General features: G+C 40.7%; 1 protein-coding gene across 4 annotated transcripts in view; it reads right to left on the bottom strand.

The window, feature by feature from the left end:
• The window catches only part of Calu (calumenin), a 29,133-nt gene extending 8,764 nt beyond the window's left edge, over positions 1-20,369 (bottom strand). The window contains exons 1-5 of one of the 4 annotated variants that reach the window (XM_005365738.2): positions 20,286-20,369; positions 12,424-12,650; positions 6,335-6,528; positions 1,726-1,892; positions 967-1,027 (exon numbers count right to left, since the gene is read on the bottom strand). In XM_005365738.2, coding sequence (XP_005365795.1) covers positions 967-1,027; positions 1,726-1,892; positions 6,335-6,528; positions 12,424-12,644 — 643 coding nt within the window. In that variant the 5' untranslated portion in view covers positions 12,645-12,650; positions 20,286-20,369. Of the gene's footprint in view, positions 1-966; positions 1,028-1,725; positions 1,893-6,069; positions 6,264-6,334; positions 6,529-12,423; positions 12,655-20,285 lie in introns of all 4 variants that reach the window. The other 3 variants (XM_005365741.3, XM_005365739.3, XM_005365742.3) reach the window with 3 other exon arrangements.
• Positions 20,370-27,129: the final 6,760 nt, after the last annotated feature.

Below are 27,129 nucleotides of genomic sequence, written 5' to 3'. Positions count from 1 at the left end.
CCAAGCAACATTGTAAAACACTGTCTCAATATACCAAAAGATGAGCATTAGAAGAATGTTTCAAAACAGAATGGTAACAAAGACACTGAGTAATTGTAAAAGCAATTTGCTAAATTATTCTCAGGATAGTAAAGTTTCCCAGGGAAGTAGGAGCGGATACGATCATGATACACTGTATACATGTGATCGCCTTTCACGTTCCATTTGTAGCCCCATTCCTACTCCCTCGTAGAGATAAAAAGAAAAAAGGAGAACCGGGCGGTGGTGGCGCACGCCTTTAATCCCAGCACTCGGGAGGCAGAGGCAGGCGGATCTCTGTGAGTTCGAGACCAGCCTGGTCTACAGAGCTAGTTCCAGGACAGGCTCCAAAACCACAGAGAACCCTGTCTCGAAAAACCAAAAAAAAAAAAAAAAAAAAAAAAAAGAGGATGTGTGTGGCCAAAATAAATACCCTAAATAAAATGGTAACTTATGGACTTATCAGAAAATGTGCATAACACAGTCACTGGAGCCTTAGTCAGTCACCCATTCACTAGTCCTGCTTGTTTCAAGCAGTCCAGAGTGGCCCTGAGTTTCTGATCTTCTTGCAGTTACCTGCCAAGAGCTGAGATTCATGCCTGGCTTTTCCATCAATTTATTTGATATACTTTGTTTTTTAATATTACTTAAAAATTATGTGTACATATATGCATCTGTGTGTCTTTGTGAAGGTATGGTGTGTGTGAGTGCAGGCATCAGATTCTCTAGAGTGGTAGTTATAGGCAGTGTGGGTGCTGGGAACCAAACTTAGAACCTCTGGTCAAAACTGGGACATGCCAACCTCTCCTGTCCCAGTTATATTTGTAATGACTCTATTTACCACATTGGCCTGCTTTAACAATCTGTTAAGAGTTGACCCATGAGGTAAACTCTTTCTATGGATTACAACATTTCAGTATTTAAAGACACTAGAAACAGGAGACTTACCAATATACTCTTCTAGATCAATGAAACCATCAGCATTCTTGTCTATATCCTCCATTGTTTCCTAAATAGAAAAGAAAAAGACTTAGTCTCTAATTAAATTTTCTAGAAGACAGTATGATGTGTATGGTTAAAACCAGGAAGGATACCACACACATGTAATTTCAGCTTTTTGGGAGCCAGAGAAAGGAAGATCAGAGGCTAATGTTCACCCAAGTTACAGACCTATATAGCAAATCCCAGGCTCAGTATATGGAATGATATCCAAGCTAGCTAGCCAGTCAACCCCAAATGCACACAAAACAAAAATCCAAAACCCAAACAAAACAAAAAAGAAAGGAAGGAAGGGAGAGAGGGAGGGAAGAAGGGAGGAAAGGAGGAAGGGAAGGAAAGAACAGGGCACTCATTCTTCTAGTTAGAGAACTGTTAAATATTAGCCATTACTTATGTTTCAACCTATGATAGGACACTATCAAACAACAAAAGGTTGTAGCCCTAGTCATGCTGAGCTCTTGCTAATGGGAGCCGAGTCTGCACTGTTAGCAGACCGCCTTCTGTGGGAACTCCTGGGTATTATGGAACTACCTGACTTCTGAACAACAAGCCTCTTACTCCTAACTTTATGGAACTACCAATGAAATGGAAAATCATTATTTAATGGGCAGTTTTATGACCAGCAAAAAGCCTAAGGCACTTAAGCAGAATACATAAGCAACAGAAGGAGAAGCTGAATTGTGGTTGGGAACCCTTGGCCTTGCCTACCTGCACAACGATGTCTTTCATGTAGTCATATTCCTCAGGATGCAGGAAAGCAGTAAATTCCTCCTTTGTGGCAATTAGGTCTCCATCCTTGTCTGCCATTTTAAACCTCCGCTCATCTCTAACCATCATCTGTTTATAATTGAATCCATCATCAGGATCTGGATCATCTAGAAAACAAAAATTTAGATAAAGTTTAAAAAAAAATCTTCCAGAAAACACAAAAAGGTAAAGGGATCAAACTGATTTCAAACAAGATAAACCAAACAACGAAGACACAGGTAAAATTAAACCAATCATGAAGAAATGATTTTGATTTCAGAAGCAGCAGTAGAAAGGCACTTGATTTGGGACTAAGGCTTCAGTGATCACACCTCCAAATCAGGTCCAAGCTGAAAGTAAATGGTTGCCATTCAACATGAAACTGGCCCCTGATTAGTTAACTCAATCATGTGCTGTTTCATCATACTGGTGTTAAGGTTAATAGAAGGCTTGGATTTCTTAGTTCTATCTGGGAGGCAGTGGAGACTGTAAGTCATACTATCTGGGTGTGAATTTATCACCTCTAGCTGTATGTCCTTGGGCAAGCAACTTTTTTTTTCAATTTTTTTATTACATTATGTGCATGAGTACTTTGCTTGCCTGTATATCTGTGTACCATGTGTAGCCCAGTGCTTGCAGAGGTCAGAAGAAGACAGATCTCCTGTGACTAGAGTTACAGATGGCTGCGAGTCACCATGTGGGTGCTGGGAACTGAACCCAGGGTCTCTGCAAGTGCTTGTAACTGCTGAGACAACTCTCCAGCTCTTGGGCAAGAAGCTTAACTGTGTCTCAGTCTCCTACTCTGTAACATGAGACTATGCCTGCCTCATAGGTAAAAAGTTTAATAAGAAACAAACAGTTGGGTAGTGATGGCACATATCTTTAATTCCAAATTTTGGGAGGCAAAGGCAGGTAATCTCTGAATTCCAGTCTGGTCTACATGGTCTACATAGTCTGTATCAAGACAGAGCTACAGAGAAACTTCTCTCTCAAATTTCAAAAAAAAGAGGAAAGAAAACGAAACAAATCAAACTAAAAGCTTGAACAACATCTGGTATATATAGCTGGCAGCCAATGCCTGTCAGTTGTCATCATTTTTATTAAATATTAGAACATCCATTAAGACTAGGTATCGCCGGGGAGTGGTGGCACACACCTTTAATCTCAGCACCAGCCTGGTCTACAAAGTGAGTTCCAGGACAGCCAGGGCTATTACACAGAGAAACCCTATCTCGAAAAACCAAAGAAGACTCTAGGTATCAAAAGTATTTGTCCCATTTCATTTTAATGTCACTTGGATTCAAGCAAGAAGAACATTACCATTTGAATGGTCCTACTGACCTTCCCCCCTCGTATCTACTGAAAATTACAGGTAAAAAATGCAGACTGCTGTAGAGGTAGAGAAAGTAGGTCAATGGTTTCTTAGGGACAGGCAGAGGGGGAGGTGCGACATGAGGACATTTTGGGAAGTGACAGATACATTCCAGATGTCAGTTATTCTTTGATAAGTTTTAAGAGAAAATAAATATTAAAATATAAAACTGGAGAGATGGCTCAGTGGTTAAGACCACTTGCTGCTCTCCCAGATGCCCTGGGCTCAATTCCCAGCATCCATATGGCAGCTCCTAACTACCTGTAACTTCAGTTCCAGGGTATGTGACACCTCTCCTGGCACTTACCCATACACAGAAACACACACACACAAAAGTAAAATAGAATCTTTAAAAAATCAAAATATAACCAAATGGGATACAGACTAATCTGTCATGATTTTGAGTTGTACAAACAACAGCTGGTTTACACATAAGCATCTAGGAAACTAAAATTTAATTTTTGTAAACTGAAAAAATATAAAGGAGCTAACTGCAGAAAAGTAAGAAACTGGGCTGATGTGTGAACCAAAAGACCTAAGAGGTATAAAGATACTTTGAGAGGTAGAAGTACCACATTAAAATTAGGAAATTACTGTTCTGTAACACACTAAATAAAGAGACCCTGGTACCTACTTGTCTAGAAACTCACTGGTCTCTTTAACGATAATACCATATTGTTGATATTTGATATGAGAGGCCAATCTTTCTCTATTTTAAGCACACTTAAAAAAGCAAAACAAAACAAAAACAAAACAGGCCAGGCATAGTGACTTATGTCTTTCATCCTAGCACTCCAGAGGCTAAGGGGCAGATCTCTGAGAGTTCAAGCCAGTCTGGTCTCCAGAGAGGTCCAGGTCATCCAAGGCTACATAGTGAAACCCTTTCTCAAAAACTCCAAAACCAGTCAAATAAAAAAACTCCCACAAACAAACACCCAAGCAAACAGACAAACAACAACCCCCTCCCCCACCTGCCCTATTCTGAAAACAAAGCAGCTTGAAGCTTCTTTGTTGATCAAGAATTTTGTAAGCGGTAGAATCACACAAGGCTGTGGGCCTCTGCACAGGTGAAGTCAAATAGGTTAGAGATGAAGAATAGAAGGAAATAACTTATTTCTCAAACACTAAGTTGTCTCTTAAAGACAAACACTAAGTTTCAGTTAAACTATGTAGCGCTAGTCAACTTATACATTCAGACTAGATTCCTAAGAGCCCTTTGTCTCCTTTCTTGGGGTAACTAACACACAGCAACTAGAATCAAGTAGCCGGACTACTTTAAGTGTGGCATCCATACCAGACACCAGTTTACAGTCCTTGCTGGCCTTGCTTAAGCCTTTGGTTCTGCTCTAAGCAGGGCCACTCTTGCTATCTTTTATTTTTACTTATGAGAGAGACAGTGCATACAGTACAAATGTTCCTTTTGAGGAAGGTGGGATCACTGAAAAGTCTTTAAAAGCTGAAATGATTTATACAAACTCAAATCAAATCAAGAACACATTCTCACAAGACTCCTCAGCACTTGTCTAAAGCCAGCTTGCTACCCCCGAGGGCTCGTCACCCAGCCCTCCTGGGAAAGGGCCTTATAAAGACATTACTTCTTGAGCTAGTAGTGCTTTGCCTTGTGCAGTCTCGGGCAGTAGAAATACCCATTACATTGAATCATCAGCCCTCTGAGGCAAGAAAGCTCTCAACAGATTTTTATGCACATAATTATACACAGCTGAAGCAGAATTCTGGCCAGCAAGGGTGTACCAGAGCCTGAGCCGAGATTTATTAGCACACCATTTTGTTGAGATCACGGATAGTCTAGTCTATCCTTTGCTCCATATTTATAATTAATTCTGATTAAGTCAGAAGGGTGCTGGGTCTCAGCCAGAGAGCAAGAAACATGGAATGCTTCTCCATCTGTGCTAGGTTCTTAATACACATGTTCTTAATTTGGTGGATATGTTTGGTTCTTGGCTCAGTGTCAAGCCTTGAGAGACTGCCACTTTAGTCTTAGGAATGAGAATAAGTCTCTTCACCAGAAATGCATAGTCCTGTAATTAACACGGCAGCTGGCTATCTGGTGGGGAAACAAGCCTTTACACACTCCTGTTAGTCATTGATGGAAAATGATTTCTGTAACCCTAATTTGTCTAATTCCAGGGTTAAAGCACAAAAAGTACCGTTTATATTTTCATGCCTCAAGGTGAAACTATACACAATACAGAAATCTCTATGAATAAAAGTACCCCTGCTCATCAGCTCAGTAAGACTGCCATCTGGAGTTCAGCAGCAGGCAAGCAGAAAAGCATCAAAGTTAAAGATACTATTAACCAGTAGCCCCACAAACAAAAAGGCTACCAAATCAACAACAAAGCAACCAAAGCAGTGCTTGCCTTGAAGCATTTGCAAGGCAGGCTGATATATACCCATGTGCCAGAGAAAACAAATGGGATATTTTCATTTCTAAACTTCAGTAAGCATGACACACTGATGGCTATCTTATTTGAATTTACTCCATTCATTCCTAATGGTTTCACTTACTCTCACCAGTCATGAAAGAATCTAATTTGATTTGAATTTCAGGCCCAAAATTTGAATAGTACTATGGTTAAGAGAGAGCTCAAGGCAAGGCCTCTTGTTTTGCACTGCTGGAACGATACAGTCTTTTACATGAAATCTACTCTAAAAATTATCTTTATATGAGAGACAGAAAGGAAAAAATGGCAAAATACATTTGCAGTGCTCAAGACATAAATGTCAAACTTCAGAGGATCAAAATCAAAACTTAAAATATATAATATACAAATTTTAAATTAATGAAACAAAGGGAGCCAAGTCAGAATCAACTACTGAAGTCAGGCACAGTAACCCTCTTTCCTGTCTGACCCATTTGTTTCTTTGACTCAAGACCACAGTCTCGGCCAGCCTGACATCTCGCCCCTTACCCAAGTAAGTGCCATAAGTCACGTTTCTGTACTCATCCCAGGAGATTAAGCCGTCTTGATTCATATCAAACTCCTGCCACTGGTTTTCAACATTGTCATATATGTATTTCTTCTGGGCGTGCTTAATCCAGGATTTCAGCTCCCCCTCCGTCACAAACCCATCTTTATCCGCGTCTATTTTATCTACAATCATTCTACAAGACAAAACAGTTGCGTTTCAAGGGCCAGGTCCATAAGGATTTTCCCCCAGATAGTAGCGACCTACCTAAAACGTAGCCGTAGGTGGCATTTTTATACTCCTCCCAGGAAACGAGGCCATCCTCATTGAGGTCGTGCCCCTTCCACTGGCGCTCTACATCCTCGTGAATCCAGCGCTTTTGTGCAAACTTAATCCAGCCTTTGAGTTCATCCACAGTGACAAACCCATCCTTGTCGCCATCTATTTTACTTACAATCTTTCTGTAGAAAATGCAGAGAAATCCAGCAACAAGTTAAAAAGCAACAAGTCTCTGGACATTGCCAGGAGTGTGTTGTGACCACAGGTGTTGCCCAGGGCTAACACACAGAAATAAAAATAAAAATTAGAAGAAAATAAAAAGCTTCCAAGACAAAACTGTCAAACAGAAAATGATCACTTTTCTCTTTACTGGCCTGTTCCTGGCTTGTAACAAGCCATCTGGAAAAAGTGACTAGACCATGGCCAGTGCACTGGGTCCTAAAGTCAACCCAGACATCTTTTCAGTTAGGTCTGAGTCTGATTTGCAGACCCATGTCCACACGGGTTCTCACTTTTACATAAAACATGATGTAAATCTTTGTATATTTTCCTTTACTATGTTTATAAGAGAAGGCATACCTCTTGGTAAATAATCACTAGCATTAACAATGTTTTCCTTAGAATTTATGATCTCTAAATCAGACCTTAAAATAAAAAATTAATTGCTTTTAGAAAAAGCTATCCTTTTGTTAAAAACACATAGACTTCTTATTAAGAGTGAGACCCCATTTAAAAAAAAACAACAACAACCCAGATCACATATATTTTAAGGCAAGATAACTGTAAACAAAACAAAACAAATGAATACAAGAGGCATGAATCTTAAAAATGCCAGTAGTTCTTATACATTACAGGAATTGGATTTTTACATATAGCCACAAAAACAGAACTCTGTGGATATGGAAAGAATACGTGTTCCTAGCTCTAAGACTGTTAATAAGCTGAGAGGTTATTAGCAGGCAGATTATAAAGCAGACAACAAGGGTAAAGTACGGCTCTATTTCCTTTATAAGATTCTTTCTTCTAGATATGTCATTTTAGTTAGGGATTTAAACACAGGTCTACGGGCTTTGCGTGTGGCTCAGGAGTAGAGTGCTTGTCTGGTGTTTGTGAAGAGCTGAGTTTGATCTCTAGCACCACTAAGTAAATGCTCATGACAAAACCTCCTGTTTCTGGAGGACGCAGTAAAGCCACACAATAAGCAGTCCAGTTTACAATGGGAACTCCGTACCAAAAGCCACGGTGAGCAATGAGCACATTCTCTGCTTGATGAAAAAAACTATGCACACTGGAAGCAAATGCCCTTCCTTAGTTTGCGGTTGTTTCACGACTAGAGCCTGAGAAAGTGATTAGAAATCAGAGTTCCTCAGCAAGACTATAAACAGACTCATACTGATACAGCATTAGCTCTATTATTTAACTCTAGACACAAGCACCTTCCCTCAGAGAATGTATAATCTAGCCTCAGCTCTAAAACACTGATCGAAAAGGGAACACACCAAGATGGCACCTCCTAAACACTTTCCTCCACCTGCATGGTAAATTGTTCTGAGAATTTCAATAACGTCAACAATTAAGAAAACTTCTGCATTATCTATAATAGGATCCAATTTATGTTCAAATGGTATTGCTACCAATGGTGCCACTACTAAGAAAAAGGCACAGTATCAAAACCGCTCCTGATCCCTGAAGGTATTTTTAAGCTATTATAAATACCCTGAAGAACCGCTCAGATAAAATAGGTACATGACTGTTCAAGAGGTCTCTCCCCTGCCCCCGTATGATACAGGGTTACTTATTTAGGGGAGACTCACAGATCACTGTTCTAGATCACAGTCCTGCACGAACAGGGAACAGGAACAGAGTCTAGCAGTCGGAAGTGAGAGCTGGCAAGAGAGTGAGCGCAGGCTTTACAGCTGCATTTATAGTATAAGGGACCATGCCCAAGTGGGCTGGCTGGTATCAAGAGGTTTCTCTTACAAAGGTGGCTGGTTTAACAGTATCCTATTCTGTATCCCCCCCCCCCCCCCCGCTTAACCCAGGAGTTGACAAACTTCTTTTGGAAAGTTAGTAAATATTTTATTTCATGAGTCACACATAACTTGGTGTTTGTGTATATACAAACAACCTCTGAGAGAAAATAAGGGCTGGCAAGACGGCTCAGTAGTTAAGAACACTTTTCTTCTTTCAGAGGACTCAGGTTCAGTTTTCCAAACCCACATGGTGGCTCATAGCCACCTATAATTCCAATTCCAGAGAGCTGATACTTTCTTCTAAACTCTGTAGATCCCAGGCATGCCTGTGGTGCACACACATAAATGCAGGCACAAGATTCACACACATACAATAACACACATCTAAAAAAGTTAAGTGAAAGATTGGGACGGTAGCTCATTCGGAAAATGCTCCCCCAGTATGCATGGAGCTCTGGGCTCAACCCCAACACCACAGAAACCCAGGGCAGTGGCACCACCTATGTAGCACTAAGGAAGCAGGGGCAGGAGCATCAGAAGTTCAGGCAATCCTCAGCTACATAGTGAATTCTGGGGTGGTCCAAGATAGTCAAAACCCTGTTACCCCCTCCACACACACACAGACTAATAAAGCAAAATAGAAAAAAGCTGGGTATAACAGCACATGCCTGAAATTCCAGCACTGAGCTAAGCATGGTGGAACACACCTTTAAACTCAGGAGGCAAAGATAGGTTGTGGTGGTTTGGAAGAAAATGGTCCCCACAGGGAATGGCACTGTAAGCAGGTGTGACCTTGTTGGAGGAAGCATGTCACTGTGAGGTAGGCTTTGAGGTCTCCTGCTCAAGTTTCCCTCAATGTGACAGTCAGTTGACTTCCTGCTGCCTGCAAGATGTACTCTCGGCTCCAGCATCTCTGCACACTGCCATGCTCCCCACCATGACGATAATGGACTGAATTTCTGAAACTATGAGTTCCCTCAATTAAATGTTTCTTTTCTAAGAGTTGCTATAGTCATGATGTCTCTTCACAGTAATAAACACCTTAAGTAAGTCTGGAACCAGCATGGTCTACAAGAGCTAGTTCCAGGACAGCTAGGACTGTTACACAGAGAAACCCTGTCACTCACACACACACACACACACACACACACACACACACACACACACACACACACACACAAAAGAAAAGAAAAGAAAAAGAAAAAAAGAAAAAAAAGAAACACAAAAAACACAGGTGAATCTGTGAGTTCTAGACCAGACACAGGTTATACAGTAAGACCCTGTCTCATAAAACAAAAACAAACAAAAGAAATCCTAGCACCCAGGAGATATGCCTGAAATCTCAACACTGGTAGGCAAAAGTGGACAAGTAACTCCAAGATGGAGGCCACCTTGGTCCATATAATGAGATCCTATCTCAAAAGGCCAAAAAAACCCAATCAAATCCAACCCAAAACAAACAAAAAAGTTCTACTTGTCAACATTTTTAACAGATAGATACTGAAAATCATCTTCTAAATTTTTCCTAAAAATGTTTCCTGTGGTCTTTTACATATTATTGAAGATTTCAAAACTAGGAATAATTTTTAACCTATAGAAAATGTTTTTTCTCCTTAATAATTACTCTCTTAAAGAATGACGGGGGTAGGGTGGGTGGTGGTGATGACGACTATGATTTGTAAATTTTGGTTAACAGTTAGCTACCAAACTAATGTTTTAAAATGCTATAATAAAAGTTTATCTGGGATTCTTCTCTCTGTGGGGAAGAGAACTGCACGATGTAGCGCAGGCTGGGCTTGAATCACCAATCCCTTTCCTTTAGGTTCCCCAAGTGCTGTTGTGTGCCATCAATGCCTGGCTTCACCTGAGATCTGTGCTTTCAAGGCAATCACTGCATACAAGAGGGACGTCTGTCACTACCTCTAAAGTTTGGAGAAAGCAAACTATTTAGTTCAATTATACACTGTATAAAAACATGGATTTTTCACTTTTTCTAATTATACACAGCTTGCCCAATGTGCTTAATTTTGATACCTACTGATGAAAAAAAAACCCAGCACTTTCTCTACTGAAAATGGCCAGATAAGTGATTCTACCAACCCACAAAGTCAGAGGGCCCACTACAGTCCTACCCTAAGTGACCCAAACCTAAGGGTCATCCATGATTCAAGAGTAACTCTGCAGAGACTTGTTCAAACCAAAATGTAGGTTGGACATATACAATATCAATAGGTATGTCATAAAGGACTAAGAGCACCCACAATGGACTGCTCTTTTTTAGCTCCAAATGTTAGCACAGTTATAAGGTTAAAACTAAAAGCAAGCGAGGTCTCTCAAAGATAGAGAAGAAACCTAGAAAGAAAACTGGCTTTCTGATATATGAATTTGTGAATCGTCTTCAAATGTTGAGGTATGGTTCATTCAATATAGCAAAGCCATTTTATTACTTCTATCACTGCTGAAGAATAAAACACTGTACACTTTAGTCAGCAGGTAACACAAGGAATAAATAAATTGTTATTTAAGTTTTCATCAAAGAAAACTCTACAATAATAGCTTACAATTATAGTATTGCACACGATGGCAAAAAAAATGCAGCGTGGCACAACTTGCTACATAATCTCTTGAGAACAGTCCACAAAGCTGTACCAATGACATTCAGGAGAATTTTGTTCACAGAATTGACCTGCATCTTCATAAAAATCTGAGTTTTAGAAGAACCAAAAAAGACATGCTTAGAACTCCAGAAACAGCCAGTTAGTGTTCTACTGAGTGAAGATTACCTGCATATGTATCTTTGCATCACATGTGTGCAGTGGGGGCAGAAGAAAGGCACTGAACCCCCTAGAACTCAAATTACAAATGGTTGTGAGCTGTAGCATGGGTGCTGGGAACTGAGCCCAGGTCCTTTGGAAGAGCAGTCAATGCTCTTACACACCAAGCCACCTCTCCAACCTCACTACTGAAGTCTTTAAGCTGTTGCTTAGGGCCACAAAACTTGACTAGAGCACCATCACCAAAAACCATTCTAATTCTGAAAGTAAGGCCATTATTTGGTATATTCATTTTTGTCTTTACTTATTATTGTTTTCTGAGGTACTAGGGATCAAGTACAGGACCCTGAACACACAGGGCAGTGCTCTGTCACTGAGCTGAACTCCAACCCCAGTTTTGTTGTAGATGACAACATCACATCACAATGTCATAAGGTTGGACACCCCTATTAAAGGCCATGGCTATTTTGATTTTTATTAAAGGACACCTGGAGAAATAATAAACTTTACAGAAACAGGGAATCCAATTTCTAGTTTATTAGGTACCTAGACATTACCTGGCTTGGGCATCATTGAATAAATTAGAGAAAGTTTTTTAAAATTAAAAGCAGTAGAACTAAGAACCCCATGTACGGTTCTGGAATCAAGATGATAAAGCTTAGGCTGGGTCCATTACTACTGGTTACTTCAGGACAGTTTTTTTGTTATTTTTGAATTATGTGTACATGTGCCCGTGTGCTGCCATGTGCGCATGAGTGCAGGTATCCTTAGGTTCTCGAAGGCGTCAGATACCCTGGAGCTGGACTTAAAGACAGAGAATTCCTTTTTCTAATTGTTTTTAGTGAGCTACATATTTTTCTCTGCTCCCCTCTTCCTCCCTGCTCCCCTCTTCCCCTCTCCCATAGTCCCTATGCTCCCAATTTACTCAGGAGAGCTTGTCATTTTCTACTTCCCATGTAGATTAGATCTATGTATGTCTCTCGTAGGGTCCCAGATAGATAACTCTTGATAAGAGTGCTAGGTACCGAATCTGGGTCCTGTACAAGAACAGTACATGCTCTTAACCACTGAGCCATCTTTCCAGGCCTACAGGCTGCTTTCACTTTACACTACAGAAGAATGAGGTGCATACTGTTATTCAGTGGAGAAGTGTATTAAAGGGATTTTATTAGGTTTTTTAGTGGTAGCGATTCTGCTGTTAGTACTCAGTACAGACAGAACTCAGTACAGCTTTATTAGTGACTGAACCAGAAAATAAAAAGAATGAGCTGATTTTAAAGGTGCTTCTCACCCCCTGGACTCCTGCCCTGGCTGAGAATAGATGTCTTACCCAAGCCTTTCCTTGCTCTCTTCTGGTGTCAGCTGATCAAAACTCTTTGCTTCTTCTGCACCCAAGAAGGCATCATGGTCATAGTCAAAATTCTGAGCATCGTTGTGAACTTTGTCGCTGAGCTGAGGCTCATGGTGTACACGGTCCTTCTTTTCAGTAGGCTTGCTCAAAGCAAAGGCTGTGCATAGGGACAGGCACATAAGAAACTGTCGCAGGTCCATGACAACCTATCTTAACGGAAGAAGAAAGAGTTAACACAGAAGGCAGTATGCTCGATAATAAGAAATCAAAACACGTCCCAATTAAATTACTAATCTGGTATGTACACATAGCTAAGTCTTTCATATTACCTAAATATTTTGACTTAATCCCTAAATAAGTACAGTAGGTTATCAGATTTCTGGTCCATATAGTGGGATATTTTCACCAGTTTCCTTTATGACTATAGGAATTTAGAGTTCAAACAACTATAGTTTCTCTTCGAGGGACACCAAATTTTTGTTCAAGATGTCAAGAGGTAAAACTGAAAGAACAAATCTTAAATCCTGATTCTAAATCCTTTGCTTTTTGTACTTTTATCAGTGATCTGGTTTTCAAACACAGCTGAATAATAGAATTACCTAGAAGACTTAATGTACCCCCCCCTCAAATCAATTCTTAAAATCTCTCAAGTTGAACCAGGCTTCCTTGTTCCATAGCATAGGTTTCTCACACAGGCTAACCTTGGGTCCATTCACAAATAACAACACCATTATCCATTCATCTGCACAGTCGTATCCCCAGACTTGCTCAGACACAAAGGCTACCAGGTACTATTCAAAGTACAGATTCCTGACGGCACCTCCAGTCTCTTGGTTCATAGTCGCAGGCAAATCTAATAAACACAAGGCTGGACCTCTATTGAAAAATTTCAGAGAAGCTATCAATTAAAAACCTGTGTCAAGCCAGGCATGGTGGCACAGGCATTTAAACCCAGGCAGCCAGGTCTGTTACACAGAGAAACTCTGTCTTAAAAAAATAAAAACCAAAACAAAACAAAAAACCGTTTCACAGACTTAACAATCAACTTACTCTATTACTAGAGAGGCTAAGGTCTCAAGAAACAAAACCTTAAAATTAAATCAAAGAGAATAGTTTTCCTGGACTTTCATATTTTAATTAATCTTTCATTGTGAAAATGAATGTTGAACGTCCGTGCCCCATTCCATCACTGAAAATAAGTTCTTGGCAATTTTACAGCACTTCTTATTCCTCTCCTACTCTGCCTCATCTCTGGTATCTCTGAACGTGTCTTTATTTGGAAATACAGTCCTTGCAGCTCTAATCAAGTTAAAATGAAGTCATACTCATTTAGTGTGGGTCCAAAGATGGATGTCCTTATAAATAAAGAAAATTTGGACACAGAATTAGAACGTTGTGGTGTGACAGAGGCAGAGGTTGAAGTATACACATGAGTCAGGGAATGCCAAAGACTGCTGACTTCTGGTAACAAGTGAGGAGAGTCGGGAAAGAGCCTTCAAAGAGAGAATGGCCAAACCAAGACCGTCGCTTGAATTTTAGTCTCTGAAAGGGTTAGAGGACATCAACTTCAGGGGCAGGTGAGATATCGCAGGGATACAGGGCTTACTGTTCAAGTCTGATGACTGGACTCTGATCCCGGAACCCACCTAGAGGTGGAAGAAAGAACTGGCTCCACACAAGGCCTTTCTCTGACAAGTACATACCCTTATCACACAGACAACTAGTAATTAAAACAAAACTATCAGTTAATTTGTTGCAATTTGTTATAACATCCCCAAGAAATGAATACAAGGTTACAGTGGTCAGGACTGCTACATCTTCTGAAGTTAAATACAGCATGCTGCCCTAACCTGAAGCTTAAACCCAGGCATAGATGATTTTCCTTTCCTGGGGATGTCACCTGTGAAACTAACCAGGGTAAGCACTCACATGTATATGCAAGAATTTACTAATCAGAAAATTCTCTCAGCAAAGCTTCTAACTTAGAGGTTGCTAATCCAACTACACCCCACAAACACCTCTAGCTGGTTCTGCTTCAAAGTTTTGGGAACCAGAGCAAAGGGAGAGGGCTGTGTTAAGGAATAAAGAAATTAAATATGCCAACATAGTCTACATCCTTCAATGTGTCTATTTTCCCGTAACCCTCAAATAGTGAACTTATGAATTTAAACTATTAAGTGATTTATAGAGCCCTCTAAATTACAAAACTAAGAAAATATTTAGCACAGCTAATAATGGACATGCTTATATAAAAGCCCTTAAAAATAAAAGCAGTCAGGCATGGCGACATATGCTCTTAAATTCCTGCACTCAGGAGGCAGAGGCAAAAGCAGAAGAAGGATCTCTGTAAGTGGAGGCCAACTTGGTCTGTATAGTGAGTTCCAGGACAGCCAGGGTTACATAGTGAGACCCTGTCTCAAAACACAAAATAAACAAAAAGACAAAACCAAACAAACAAAAAAGAAGAGAGGTGGCTCATTAGTTAAGAGCACTTGCTGCTCTTTTCAGGAGCAGGATTTGATTCCCAGCACCCACAAGGTGGCTGTCACGCATCGGAAACTCCGATTCCAGGGACTTTCCCTGACAGCCATTAATTCACCCACACTATCCACACCTCCGCTCACTTCTGTTTCCTTAACATCCACGGTCACCCTGAAATCTGGTTTTCTCTCTGATCACTGACTAAACTGCCTAAGAGTCACTAGGACCAGTCACCTGGCAAAGACAACAACCCTAGCCAGTCTCCATCTCTGCAGTAGAGAATAGAAAGAAATTTGTATTTTGAATAAGGTCTATTTAAAAAACTGTTCTGTAAGGAAGATGGCTTAGTGGGTAAGAGTGCTCGCTGGGCCAGTCTGTGGACTGGAGCTTAAGAAGTCCAGGGGAATGAAGCTTAATAGCTGCTAACTTAGCTCCAGGTTCAGGGAAAGAGCCTGTCTCAAAAGGAATAAGGCAGTGGAAAGTGACAGATAGAACAGAGGACACACACACACACGTTCTCTATGTCCACACATACCAAATTCTATTAGAATTTATGACAAAAGGCCTCTTTGTTTTCATGAAGACACACAATCAAAACATATTTGATTGTACAAAATTTGATAGTACTAGATTTATCTAAATCTATTCATGATAATAAACAAAACAGAGTTTTATCCAAGGCATGTAAAAATACTTTTGTGGAGTTCATTTCTAAAGTATCTTTGTCTCTATAATCAAATGACAGAAAAAAATAATATCTCATTCCCCTATTTTTTTAAAAAAAGATTTATTTATTATGCATATAGTATTCTGCTTGCATGCATGCCTGCAGGTCAGAAGAAAACACCGGATCTCATTACAGATGGTTATAAGACACCATGTGGTTGCTGGGAATTGAACTCCGGACCTTTAGAAAAGCAGGCAGTGCTCTTAACCACTGAGCCATCTCTCCATCCCATTTTCTTTAAGTACATATTAACATATGAAAAAATGATACACATAAATGAGCTACATAGCTGTATGAGCTTTTATCACAAGATCTACAAGGGCAATCCAAAGGTTATAAAAGGTATTATTTCATCCCCCATTTATCAAATGATTTACAAATTTGTATCTCAAATTCTTACCCTCCTCTATTAAATTGATCATTTTTTTTTTCTTTAGAGAGAGAAAAAAGGTCACGTGTAGTGGCTAGTGCCTGTAATTTCAATATTTGGGAGGCTGAAGCAAGAGGCCACTATGGCGTGGCAAGATGGTTCAGCAGGTGAAGTCACTGTCTGACAACCTGAGTTCAATCTCTGAACGGTGATAAAGGCAAAAGGGGAGAACTCTGCTTCCACAAAGTTATACTCTGACCTCCATAGGCATACAGATGCACATGCATGCTGAATCTGGCACTCATGTGTGCTTGATACCCCCACCTTCCCTTCCCCCCCAGAGAGACAGAGAAAGAGAGAAAACAACAGCAAGTTATACATTCCAGGCCAGCCTGGGCTACAGCTGAGATGCAGTTTCCAAACCAAAACAAAAGGTCTAGTTAGTATTGTAACCACAAGCCACATGGACTAATAAGCATTAAAATATGGTTAGTACAAATCAAGACATGTTTAGAAGTGCTATATTTTATATAAATGAATATATGCACCCTGTTTCAAGAAATAAAGTTTCCCTGAAAGCTCTAACTTTTTAGCACCAACCTCACCTATCCTTTCTGTCAGCTTAGATGTCTATGTTAAATTCGGCCTTTCAGAAACATTAAGTCTGAGAGATTCCACAATTATTCCAGATGACCAAAGACCCATTGCTCAATGCTAGCAAGTGGGAGAAGTGGGTGTGGCGGTGAAATTGCAGTTCTCTGACTTTGGACATTCAGCAGAAGGAAGTTCTCCATCACAGAGTGGAAGACGCAGGGCTTAAAGGTCTACTTTATCTCATGGGGAATCGACAGCTTGACAGCATTATACTTAACTATCTTAAGACTTGGGGTGTGAAATCTAGAAATAAAAATGACCTTGTTATCTATCTGGTATTCCTTACTTGCAGACTTTAATATAAGAACCACTAACATAGATTATCACATAAAAGTCAAATCACCCTTGATATCCAGAAAGGCATGATAATGACAAATCATCTTGACTTTTCTAGTGACAGTCAATTTACACTAGTTTACCCAATAAATTCCAATTAATCAAGTGCAAGATTACAAGAGGGCTGAGTATATAAAAGTGGAAAATTTGGCTATTAAAGCTCTGAGAATGACTGAAACTATTACCAGGTTTAATTAGTCATACAACCAAAGCAATCACGCACAAATGAAAATTTTCTGGCCACACAATCAACTTACTTTTGAAGCTGGACAGATGGTTCAGTGTTTAAGTGTCCTCCAGAGGACAGGGGTTTGATTCTCAGTACCCACATGGTGGCTAAACAACAGTCTGTAACTCTATTCCCAGGTGATCCTACTCCATCTTCTGGTCTCTTTGGAAACTGCGCACATATGGTGCACAGCCATGGGGGCAAAATACCCATAAACAAAATAAAATCTCAAGAAACAAACCCAAAACAAAAACAACTTACTTGATGAAAAAAGGTTGTAGAAAATCGGGGGGTGGAGGGGAGACTTCCTTTGGGCTAAAATTTTAATATATAACCTATGGTTCAAGTTATTCTACAAAATATACAGAAAAAAAGGTTTGGTGTCTAGTAGTGGATTCTGTTGTATATGTTTAGCATGCATAAATCTTTGAGAATTTGGTAGTTATTTTAGCCTGATCTTGCTTCAGTGTCAAAAGCCTAAAATTTTAAGATCTTAGATGGGGGGAAGCAATCGCACAAGCTCTTGGATGAAAAGACCTAGCTAGCCACTAAGGCTGTATCTCAAGCTCAAAGAAGTCTGCACTTCTTGCTTGTATCACTCCACAATAATGACCACAAGCTATACTGTTTTTCTTTAGTCTTCTCAGAGATTCTACTTTTTGGCTTTTTAACATTTATTTGTGTGCATGCATGTGGTCATATATGAGCTAAGGTTAGAGAACAAGTCTGGGAAATTGGTCCTGCCCTTGCACCATGTATGTACTGGAATGAAATTCAGGTTGTCAAGCTTGGGAACAAACACCTGCAGTGGCTGAGCCACCTCAATTCCACCCTTTCTTTCTTGGTTTTTTTGGGGGGGAAGGGGGAGGGTTTCATTGTTTCTCATACTGGCCCAGAACTCGCTATGCCAGGTAGCCGCTAGCTTGAGGCAATCCCCCCACATGGGCTTTCCCAATGCTAGGATTCCAGGCATGTGCCACCACTAAGATTGTGTATAAGTTAATAGAAATTACCTCTCTAGAGCTCCTAATGTAAAGTCATATATATATATGATATTTTATTGGCTTAACTGGTTGATATTTAGCAACAATGTGGTTTTGCTGTGCTTTCCAACTCCCAATTTCCATTACTAGATCTGGCCAAATGCCAGGTATAGGCGAGTATGTGACTTCAGGGGCTGGCAAGATGGTTGAGCCAGTAAAGCCCAACAACTTGAGCTGGACCCCAGAACCCATGGTGGGAGGTGAGAACAGCCTCCTACATGTCATCTCTCTCCCTTGACTTACATAACATGCCATGGCATGTGTACGCCCGGTTCTATAATAAATGTACCTTAAAAAAAACTTCATGTTATTTCATATAACTCTAATAATATATGTATTTATAATATATAAATATTAATATATTTAACTCTAATATATGTTACAGAACAACAGCATTTATATTTAGGAGTTCATAGAAAAGCAGGGAGGGGTAGTGTACTCCTTTAACCTCAGCACTCGAGAGGTCGAGATGGGAAGTTCGAGGCCAGCCTGGTTTATATATAGTGAGTTCCAGGCCAGCCAGGACTACATAGTGAGACCTTTTCTTTCACACACCAACAACAAACCCACAAACATTCATTGAGAGAGAATCCAGGATCTTAATCAAGCATCTCCCATGACTCTTCCTGGCTATCCCAGAAACACCCTGTCACACCAGTGTTACAAAAAAATGGAGCTAATGCTCACACACTAGTCTCCTGCACTGAGGCAACGGAATAAAACCCCATCAAAGGGATATGTAACATACCACTGGATGAATGGCGCCAAACACAGACTGAGCATGATGCCGAGATGAATTCCATCTTTTTTGTGAGCTCACAGCTCCAACTTTTGATTCTACAAAATATCCTGTTGAAGCCCCTTGAAACGCTGTCAGATTAGGCCTAAACAGACTTGCCTTTGACACAACAGTTACAGGTTAGCTCTCACCCCTCATTTGTTCTTCAGAGCTGGCTACTGCTTGATACTTCAATCTAACTGAATGAGGTCAAATACATATTTGTCTCGGGATAGCTTTCAGGCATAGCACGGAATAATTTATCAGTCAATCCAAGTTTTTCTACTTTCAAGTTCAATTAAATAAACTCGAGGGTCATTAGTCCCAGTTTATTAATGCTGACTTGACAGTCCACGACAGGAAGTGAATGCAATTCTCAAAAAAAAAAAAAAAAAAAAAAAAAAAAAAAAAAAAAATCCTGTGCCAGGGGGCCTTGTAAGCTTAGGAATTTGGACCCAAAAGTTTTAGCACCAATCCACTGAATTGTCCCAGTCATGCAAAAGGAAACTTTACAAAATACAAATCACTCTTAATTACAGCAACTATAAGGAATTAAGGTCACTTCTGAATACAGCACGCAAAAAAATCCGAACTAGCTCTTGGGAAAGGGGAGCAAAAAACATGACATTTAAAGGTAATTAGTTCTCTAACTAACGTGTGAAAACTGCTTTCTAGTAATAACTAAACTCGGCCAAACACAAAAAAGCGCAGCGTTTCTTTCTCAATTAACAAGCCGTTATTAAAATAACGACATTGTGTTCTTCGTTCTGTTCTCCACCTTCCTACACCCTGTAAGACAGCAAACTCTCTTTCTTGGCACTTACAACCCACTCACGGGATGAGGCCTTGGGGCGGGGTGGCAGCTCCCAGCAGGCCTGTGAAAGGTGGCAGGGAGCTGATATAAATCTCCCCAATTCTCTCCGACCTTCAGGAAACAAGAGTAGTCCCGGGAACACTGTGAGTGGAGGGGGCCCAGGCGGAGAACAAAAACGCGCGAAGGCAGGCACAAAACGGTGCCCAGGAGAGCGCACTGCCCGGGAGTCAAAGTCTGCTGGGCCACAGCCCTCTCCGAGAAGCTGCGGGACGGCGAGCCAGGGGACAGAGAGGAGTCTCGGGCCCGCTCGAGTACACTGAGGCCGGAGCGAGGAAGACCCACCCCGAACGGGGAACAAGGCGGACAGAATGAGGGCAAACGAGGACCCACCGGGCACCACGGGGCTTACCTTTCCCGGGAGCTCCACGCCGCAGGATACGGTGGCCGAAGCTCACCCAGGGGCTCAACTCCCGCGCACAAGCACCGCCCAACCGGAAAAGGTTCATCGCCCCGCCCCCATCCGCCTGGTCGGCGGCCTCCCTACCAATCACCAGCGATACCGCTGATGATGCGTAGCTTTTCCTCGCTGCCATTGGTTCCACAACAGCGCGGCCGTGATTGGCTTGAAAGCGCCACGTCCCCGCGAGCGCGCCGAATTGCGTGGGCCGGATTCCCGCCCAGTTCGGGTCGCCCAGCCTGTGGCGACTCTGAGTCCCAGTTCTGTGCTCTTGGGCGTGTGGGCGCGGCCCGCTGACCGTGGCCCCCCTAACCGCCACGTCCGCATTCACGACGCACGAGTCAGCTCCCAGGGCTTCTAGGGTTATTCTGATAGCTTTCTTCCTGCGCTCAAGCCCCCGGGGCCGGAATAATAAATACCGCGGTAGTATCTCCACCCGCGGTGAACTAGCCCAGCTTCTGGCTCTTGAGGGTCCCCGGTTGATCTACTCATCAACAGCCCTGCCAACGTGTACCTTTCAGCTTCATTTCCCACCCACCACTCTCCTTCGCACCTCTGCCCAGTCCATCACGATCCCCGCCTTCCCCGAAAGCCTTACATTTCACATCCTTGTGGTCTTTGTTCACAAAGCATCTTCCTCTGCCTGAACGAAGTATATTATATATATTTTACAGCTACTGAAAGCCATTAGTCGTGAAAACGTCATGAAACAGGTTGCTATCCTGGAATGTCTTAGAGCTGGGTAGGTAGTGAAATCGCAAGGCTCTAGGTCAGGAATCTTTCCTGGTCACAGTAAGCAAACAAGACATATTTACTTTCCTAACAGTTTTCATTTTCAGTACACAACCAGGTTTGGCTAATAACAGCACTTTTCCTTGCATCTTCGCTTAGATCAAGTGCTAGGTTAGGATTCGCTGGATTTAAGCATCAGGAGCTCCCAGTTTACAGTCCAGGTCCAAATGCTCAGTAATACTAAATACATTGTGTCACAGGCCCCTGATTGAAATGAAGCCCAGGAAATTAGCAATCTCTCTCCTCTCTTCCCCCTTCTCTCTCTCTCTCTCTCCTCTCTCTCTCTCTCTCTCTTCTCCTTCCCCCTTCTCTCTCTCTCTCTCTCCTCTCTCTCTCTCTCTCTCTCTCTCTCTCTCTCTCTCTCTGAAGGTGGGCAGGGAGAGTTTGAACCTAGACTTTGCCTGGGACCCTATAATCTACCATTGATCTATAACAGCCCCATTACCTAGTCAGTGTCAGGAAATTGAAGCTTGTATTCATTGAGAGCTACTATATTTTCAGTACATATGGAATGAATAGCACATAAAGCTCATGAAAGACTTAAGAAAGCAAATTAGCTTAAGATGAGAAAGGCTGGCAACTGCTGCTTGGGGCATTCAAACTAACGACTCAAAACACAACTCCCATCTCAAAGAGAGTTCATTCTGGAGACAAAGGTGAGTGACCATGACCAGGAGACCAGATTAGGCTACCCCAAATTCCATGTACCAATGTAGTAATGGTTTGATGAAGTTTTTATAATAACAGAACAAGGAAACTATTTACTATTACCTTGGTGGAAACACCAGAGAATGGGTTACAGCCCTCAGGTATATCTGATGACGCCCTTTGCTCTCGAGTTGTGAAAGCTAGCGGTCCACTAAATCAGTACATCCCAAAGGAAACTAGCGCTCCGCTTCTACAGTCGACATGATTTGTCTAACGGTCATGAAGCTGTTAGGTTAGTTACAGAGGCGAGCAGTAGACAGCTCTTAAATAAATGGACACTAAGAGGGCCAAATATGGTCCCAAATAGTTTGCAAGGGTCTAACTTCTCCACTTCACTTCTAACAAATCTTGGAGAAGGCTCAGTTTGAAAGTGCAGCTGCTGTCCCCGCCAGCCAAGCTGCATATTATACATGGGCAGGGACACATAGCACTTACTAAATATTACTCATGTTCCATGTTGCTAGGAAATGCATTCTAGCCTCTGAGGTAGATGAGGCTGGATAGTAGGAAGGACAGCAATCTTCAGGAGAGGGGAACAGCTTGTTTGAGCCCTTAAGGAAACAACTCTGGATCAAATTATGAAAATCTACTGGCTGTTCTATTCCAGACATTTTTAAAGCCCTCTGTATTTGACATGTGACTTATATTAAGAGTAACACATCAAAAATTAAAATAACGAAGAACATTGTCTGGGCTAATAGCATGAAGGAAATGGGCATTAAAACAAAATAATTTTTAAAGCTTTTTAAAAAATATTTATTTATTTATTACGTATACAATATTCTGTCTGTGTGTAATGGGGGCATCAAACCCCATTACAAATGGTTGTAAGCCACCATGTGGTTGCTGGGAATTGAACTCAGGATCTTTGGAAGAGCAGGCAATGTTCTTAACCTCTGAGCCATGTCTCCAGCCCCCAACAAAATAATTTTTAAAAAATAAACAGAAAGCCCTAGATTGACTATATATTTGCCCTAGTGATTACAGTTACTTATACTCTGTGAACTATCTTATTTATAATTATAGTATTTAAACAAATCTATCATCTTTGAAATCTAATGGGATTTTTGTATTATTGTTTTTGTTCTGGCCATCTTAATTCCATAGCTATAACCTTGGGTGGAGTGGCTGACTCTAACTCTAGGAAAGATTGATTTTTAATATTCAAGTTACCATAGCTCTTATTTGTTGACTACTGGCCAGATCTGTTTTATTATATTGGTATTAAGCTAGATTTAGTAGAGGAGACTAAATAGAAAGCAACATTGTAAAAGAAATTAGATACTAATATAGCATTCCTTTTAACTTTCTTTTAACAAGATTGCTTCATGCACGAAATACTAATAACAATGATAGAAGCAAGAGATTAGACTTGTTAGAAATTAAAATTTAATTGGAGGATGTAGCATAAGAATAAAATGCTTGCCTAGAATGCATGAGGGTCCTGGGTTCAATTCCAAGCACTACCCCCATCACCCAAAAGTCAGAATGTTACAGTCCTTATAGGCATAGCTAAATTTCTATTTTAATGGCAGAATTGGAAATGGGACTCTATAAGGAGTCACTATAGTTTTGTCTATTTCCTTTTTGTTAGCAAAATATAAATATCATTTAATTAAAAAACCCAGTTTATTGTACTGCAGAACACCTTAAATATCCATTTAATAAATAAATTTCAGCACTCAACATCATGGATGTTGTAGTTTTTAGAGGTTGGTGTTTTTTGTATAAATTAATGAAAAGAACCAAATCAGGTATCTCTAGCTAGAGTAAATGGAGGTAAAGTTACTCTGTTCAACATCTGAGTGTATTGTAGGGTCTTTTATAATGTTTAATTGGTTGGACCTAGTTAATTTTTTAAACCACAAGTTTATTTCTTCTGGCTGTAGTAAGTCCTGTGAGGAACAAGTGCCCTTAAGCACTGAGCCAGCTCTCCAGCCTCACACTTGAATCTTCTAAACATAAAAACTAGTTTTCTGTAAGGCAGGGGTTCTGGGTAAGCAAACAATCATAGCTAAAAAGCAAATAAGCACACAAGATTAATGACTTTGTAAGTTCATTAAAAACCAAAAGTAACACTATTTTATTGCTAAAGAATATACCAAGTGAAATACTAAATATCAAACTATTTTGAAAACACCTAATTATGAAAGGATTTAAGAATCATAAAAATGGCTTCAAAAAGCAAGGACTGTGTTTTTATTCTTTTATTAAATGAGACAAAATTTATTTTTATATTCTATGTTTTCCTACTGGACAAAGCCTTTGCTTTTTAGATATCCATTGCCTGAATAGTAATTTGGGGTATTCCTACTAACTACATATGATCATGGAAGTCATTCTAATGGACAAATATTTTAATATTAATTTTATTTACAAAATTTGGCCCATTGGATTGAAAAATAGCACCAATAAATTGTCAAAATTAACTAAAGCTTTGACTTTCTCTTAAGGTTTACTCATTTTGGAAAAACATTCTTTTTTTTATAAAATAAATACTTTGTCTTAACAAAATGGCTGTCTAGACAAGACCTTAACAATGGCACCAGTTGGCATGGCAACATGGGAATCTCATAGATGAGATTTGTACATGTTTTGGTCATATCCATTCTCCTTCCTTACCCACCTGACTTTGCCTTCGTTTCCCTCCTTCCCTCCCTCTTTCCTTCCTTCTTTCCTTTCTTTGTAACACACCCATGTTGGGTGCCGTTCTGTAGTAAGGAGCGTGGGGGGGGGGGCTTGTTCCGTTCAGCTAGATCAACTTTAAGTTTCATTTTCACAATCTTTCTACAATATAATCCAATCTTTTAAAATTAGTATCATACATTTCCACTTTGGAACAACCTTTGTTTACCACCATACAAATTCCTTTCTCAACTAAAGCATTTTTTTTTTCTTTAACTTTTTTAAATCAAACATATATCTGATCTCTAACCATTGTATTTCCTTTTCTAACTTAGTTTTTGGTACGTAGCCAATTATTGTTATTTTAAAAATAAAATTTTTTAAGAACAAGTTTTAATCAGATAATTTTCAATAAAACCCCAGAAGGCTGTACCTAAATTAAGAAAACATATACATGGGGTCAGAGTTAGCGTCAGCTATAGACACAACCCAGAGTCACTTGGGAAGAGTTGGGATATCACTTACATCAAACTGGCCTTTAGAAATATTTGTGGAGTAGATTTTGAATCGATAATTCATGTAGGAAGTCCCAGTCTACTGTGGGGAGTGCATCCCCTAGGCAGAGAACCTGAGCTGTTTAAGAAAGGTAGTTGAACAAGCTAATAAAGACTGCTCCTGCATGGTCTCTGGTTCAGCTCCTGCCTTGGCTGCACTCAGTGATAGACTGTAACCTATAGCTAAGTAAATCAGTGTTTATCATAGCAATCGAGAGAGAGAGAGAGAGAGAGAGAGAGAGAGAGAGAGAGAGAGAGAGAACATAAATAAATAAATTGAAATAAGTTTTCAAGTTAGTGACCTGGATGAAAGAAATTAAGGTGGCACTCAAAGCTTAAATGTTTGGGCTATGGCTGTGGCTCAGTGGTAGAGTGCTTGCCTAGTACACACAAGGCCCAGAGTTCAAAACCCAGCACAGCAAAATGAAATCTTTAAAGAATGGTCCTGGCTCCTGGATGCAGGAAATGAGTGGCATGGTGAGTTGAGGTGATGGAAAGAATCAGAGGCTGGTGGAAGTACTGGAGTCTTTGTCCAGGAGGGAACTGTGTTTTCTGTCCTGCTAATTCCCACAATTGTTAAATTCCAAAGAAATCACACAGAAGTCTACATTAGTTATAAACTGATTGGCCCAGTATCTCAGGCTTCTTATTACCTCCTATAACTTATATCAGCCCATTATTCTTGTCTATGTTAGCCACATGGCTCGATACCTCATTCAGCGAGGCAGTCATATCTTGTTTCTTCTGTGGCTGGGCCAGGACTGCAGAGGAATGGGCTTTCCTCTTCCCAGAATTCTCCTGTTCTCATAGACCCGCCTCTACTTCCTGTCTGGTTGTCCCGCCTATACTTCCTGTATGGCTACTGGCCAATCAGCATTCTATTAAAATACAGTTGACAGAATACAGGCCATTGTCCCGTAGCAGAACTGTTGGAGCCCTTCCGAGAGAGAGGAAAATTAAGATCAAATTAGGAAGTAGTCAGTAAAAGAAGAGGCCTTAGGAGTGGCACTCTAAGACATGATACCACTAGGGCTGGAGAGATGGTTCAGAGGTTAAGAGCACTGGCTGTTCTTCCAGAGGGCCTGAATTCAATTCCCAGCAACCACATGATGGCTTACAACCACCATGTATGTAATGAGCTCTGGTGCCCTCTTCTGGTAATGTAGGCAAACATACAGACAGAACACTGTATATGTAATAAATAAATCTTAAATAACAACAATAATAATAAAGAAAAGATACCACCAACTATACTCAAGGCCCACTTGCCCATTCTGTCTCCGAAAACCTCATGTCTGGTCTCTGGTCTACTGTGGGTAGGCACAATGGCTGTGACTGAAAAGGCTGATGCTCCCCTCTGAGTGCCCTGACTCTGCTCCTGTGGTACGAATGAACACCCCACAAATGAAAGAAGTGTTTTCTGTGTGCCAGGCAATACTCTGGGCACTGTGGATGCAGTGGTAAACAAAAGGGATTGAGTTCATGGTGCTTATAGTCTGATCTGTAGGAACAGGCGAAACAGTCAGTCAGATTTTAAAAAGCCAAAAGGAGAGATGGCAATATATACAATAGAGTGAAATAAAGCAGAGAAGGCAGCAGGAATATTGAGATTTTATATGGGATGGCTAATTTAAGGAGCACTCAAAAGGTATGCCAAGCAGGTGTGTCCATATTTCAGGGACTGTCAACCCAAAAGGAAGTGTGCCAGTGTTTCCCAGACTGAGACAGTCTGGGAAACCTAGTACATTTGAACAACAAAATGCAAATTCACCTTACCTTAACACTTTGTCTTCCAATCTCCTGGGAAAATCTTGTTCTAAGAGGGGCTGGCGATATAATTCAGATTGTGAATCATGCTTGCCTAGCATCTATGAGGCCCTGTATTTGGTAAACTTGGAGTAGTTGAAAATGACTGTAATCTCAGCATCCATGAAGTAGCATAGGTAAGATCTTGCCCGCCCCTCACTGAGACAGGGATTCTCTGTGTAACAGCCTTGACTGTCCTCAAGGCTCACAGCCGGGCCTCATACTCACAGAGATCCACCTGCCTCTGTCTCCCAAGTGCTGGGATTAAAGGCGTGCACCACCACCTCCCAGAAGAGACCCTACCTCAAAAC

The sequence above is a fragment of the Microtus ochrogaster genome, unplaced genomic scaffold, assembly GCF_000317375.1.
Source record: "Microtus ochrogaster isolate Prairie Vole_2 unplaced genomic scaffold, MicOch1.0 UNK4, whole genome shotgun sequence".
Taxonomy (NCBI): domain Eukaryota; kingdom Metazoa; phylum Chordata; class Mammalia; order Rodentia; family Cricetidae; genus Microtus; species Microtus ochrogaster.
The sequence above is the reverse complement of the archived record's forward strand: the minus strand, read 5'-3'. Positions and strand labels throughout refer to the sequence as shown.